Source organism: Humulus lupulus, chromosome 4 (assembly GCF_963169125.1).
Source record: "Humulus lupulus chromosome 4, drHumLupu1.1, whole genome shotgun sequence".
In the NCBI taxonomy this organism is placed as follows: domain Eukaryota; kingdom Viridiplantae; phylum Streptophyta; class Magnoliopsida; order Rosales; family Cannabaceae; genus Humulus; species Humulus lupulus.
Genome location: NC_084796.1, coordinates 68,474,246 through 68,477,801, shown reverse-complemented (window position 1 = coordinate 68,477,801; position 3,556 = coordinate 68,474,246). Strand labels below are relative to the sequence as shown.

The 3,556-nt window shown below is 39.5% G+C and overlaps 1 protein-coding gene across 1 annotated transcript; it reads right to left on the bottom strand.

Moving 5' to 3' along the window:
- Positions 1–1,468: 1,468 nt before the first annotated feature.
- Positions 1,469–1,921, bottom strand: LOC133832264 (uncharacterized mitochondrial protein AtMg00860-like). Its single transcript, XM_062262633.1, has one exon. It carries the CDS (start codon positions 1,919–1,921, stop codon positions 1,469–1,471), a length of 453 nt encoding a protein of 150 aa, XP_062118617.1.
- Positions 1,922–3,556: the final 1,635 nt, after the last annotated feature.

Here is a 3,556-nt window from a genome sequence, read left to right as displayed (position 1 = left end):
CATCACCACCCTCTCTAACTTTGGACACTTCCAAAGGTCCCAAAAATTCTCCAAATAGCACCAAACTTTTTGGGAACCCTTAGATGCTCTTTTGTATCACTTTGGACCCAAATTTGCATTTTATAAGTGCCTACAATTGAAACTCAAATTCACATATTCACTATGTGAATTCTACTAAGTGTTTATACCTTGCTTGTATTTTAACACTTATAATTTGTATTTAACCAATCATAACAGCTTCAACTGAAGAATTGCATCCCTCGTAGTCAACTCCTCCTCCACTGCTTGAACGGAAGTTGAGCCTCGCGTATACATTGGTATGGTGGGTGACGATCCATACACAACATGAAATGGTGTCATTCCAATTGTCAAATTAACACTGGTATTGTAATGAAACTCCGCCCAAGATAAAAAAACAACTCCAACGCTTCGAATTCTCTGCTATGAATGCTCTCAAATACTGTTCTAGGTACCGATTGGTCACCTTTGTTTGGCCATCGGTTTGGGGGTGATAAGCTGATCTCATCTTCAATCATGTGCCCATCATCTCAAACAGTTGTCGCCAGAATTTGCTAGTAAATATTGGATCATGATCTGAAACAATGGTGCATGGCAAACCATGAAGATGCATTACCATCGTTGAAAATAGTTCAACGACTTTTGTTGCGGTATATTGAGCTGGAAGAGCTCCAAAATATGCATAATTTATGAAATGGTCAACCACTACCAGGATTGTTGTGAGGCCATAAGAATTAGGAAGTCCAACAATAAAGTCCATTGCAAGATCTTCCCAAACTCTCTCCTCTAATTCAAGTGGCTGAAGTAATCCATAAGGTGTGATTGGTGAATACTTCACTGTTTGGCATGTCAGGCATGAACTGAAAAAGTCCTAAATATGTTTTTGTACAAAAGGATCCCATCCCTCACCGTATAAGCTGAATCCTTAAGAGTGCCCTGTTTTAATTTCTCATGTAATGAAACCAAGTCTGAACATGTTGCATTTTCTTGCTTTATTTTAGTCAAGAATTCAAACATTCCACCTTAAATGGCTGCAAGAAGTTGTACTTTAGTTACCTCTTCCTTACGCGATAAGGCATCTGCTGCTGAGTTCTCTCATCCAACTTTGTATTTGATTGTAAAATGAAAGCCTAGCAACTTCCAAAGACAATATTGTTGCTCGGGGGTTTGAACAACCTACGTGAATATCTCCTTTAAGCTCTTATGATCAGTCCAGATAATGAACGGAAGTCCAAGCAAATATTGACACCAACGGTTGATAACTTCCACCACAACCCTTAACTCCCTATCATATGCCAAAGCACCCAGCAATTTAGGACCAAATTTATTACTAAATAGGCTAAGGGGTGACCCTCTTGCATTAGAACCCCTCCAAACCCCACGTTCAAAGCATCCATTTCCACTATGAAAGTTTTTGAAAAATCTAGCAAGTGTAGTACTGGCGTAGTCATCATTGCCATTTTGAGTTGGGGGTAAAAGCACAAGCAGCGAATTCACTCCAAGCAAACTTTTCCTTCTTTAACAGGTCAGTGAAAGGTGCTGCAATGAATGCATAGTGAGCCACAAACCTCCGATAATATCCTGTGAGACCCAAGAATCCCTGAACCTGCTTAATATTCTGTGGTTGTGGCCAACCAAGCATGGCCTCAATCTTGGACAGATCTGCTTCTACCCCTTGAGAAGAAACCATATGCCCCAAATAATCAATAGTATACTGAAGAAAAGAACATCCACTGGCTTTGGCATAAAATCGATACTCCTGCGGTAACTTGAAAGCCAATCTCAAGTGATGGATATGCTCGGAATCACACTTACTATACACCAATATGCCGTCGAAGAACACAATAACGAATTGGCGCAAGTAAGGCTTGAATACTTGATTCATAGCTGCTTGGAAGGTCATCGGGGCATTGGTGAGGCCGAATGGCATCACTTGGAAATCATAGTGCCCTTTGTGTGTGCAGAAGGCTGTTTTATGCACATCTCAGCTATCCATTCGAATCTGATGGTATCCCATTCTCAAATCCAATTTTTAAAATATCATTGCTCCTCCAAATTCATCTAACAACTCATCAATGGTGGGAATGGGGAATCTGTCCTTGATGGTAATGCCATTCAATGCTTGATAATCAATGCAAAATCTCCATGTTACATCCTTCTTTTTAACTAATAGGACAGGAGAAGAATAAGGGTTGGTATTATGTTGAATGAACTTTGCTTCCATCAGCTCACAAATCATCTTTTCCATAATTTCCTTTTGAAAGTAAGGGTACCTGTACGGTCGAACATTCACTCGGGTAGAGCTTGGTTGTAGATGAATCTGATGGTCTACATTTTGAATGGGTGGAAGAGTAGTTGGCGTAGCAAAAATAGTCTCAAATTCGCTGATCAATTTTTGGGCAGCGAGAGGCAATTTCTCTTTGAGTTGGTCAAGTTCCATGACCTTCTCTGCTAGTTCCTTTATTTCTGGGTGCAATTTCCACATACATATGACTTTCCCATCAGATACGAGCGAGTTGAGCTTGGAGTAAGAAATCTGCTTTGCCTTCCATGTGGTATTACCATCCAACCTCACTATCTTCCCTTCCCATTGGAATTCCATAGTTAATGCCTTGTGATTGTGAACACATGGTCCTAGTGAATGCCACCAATGCATTCCAAGCATTATATTCAGGCCCCAAATAGGTCAAACAAACAGATCCACCATGAACTTATTTCCTTGTAACACTAACTCCACTTCCCTACACCGTTTATCACACATTAGAGATTGCCTATTGCCCATGTAAACCTTAAAAGCGTTAGTGGATTTCCATGAGAGATGTAGTTTCTTTGCCAATGTCTCTTGGATGAAATTATTGTTACTCCCCATGTCAATGAGGACCTCCAATGGTTCAGACCCGTGTTTAGCCAAAAGTCAAAAAATCCTGGGACTTGCTAAGCAAGATAATGCATTCAGACTTATTTCTTCGCCCGTCTCAGCTTCCCCTGTGTCACTAGCATCCTCATCCTCTTCTTGACCTCCTTCTTGTCCACACCAAAGAAGTACTCGATTCTTACACTTATGGCCATAATTGAATTTTTCATCACACGTAAAGCATAGGCCCTTGTGTTGACGCAGTTTTTCGTCAACTTAAATCTGAATAGCACTAAACAATGAATTAAGAAAATAAGGAAGAACAATGGGATTATTACGTGGTTTAGCAGTTAAAATCTACCTAGTCCATGAGTCAATATTATTGATTGGTGGTATTCTCTCAAAGATTTTACAAAGCAATTTAGCAGAGTGTTCTCAGTACCAAATTATGCATGTCTACAAATGAAATTCTCCAATCTATGTATAGACTGGTTAAGAAAAACATCTTCCCCTTATTTCGGGAAGTTAAAATTCAAATTGGAAATAAATACAACAAAATGCATTCACTACATAATATCCCATGACAATTGAGATTTAATATCAAATAATAAAAAATCCCTAAGGAATAGGGATTTCCTAACAGTTGTCATGTGTAAAACACGTTCCTGATCTCAAAGGCAAGGT

Bases quoted from the DNA above. Each gene is read 5' to 3' on its own strand.
- LOC133832264 (XM_062262633.1), bottom strand. From the start codon at position 1,921: ATGACCTTCCAAGCAGCTATGAATCAAGTATTCAAGCCTTACTTGCGC.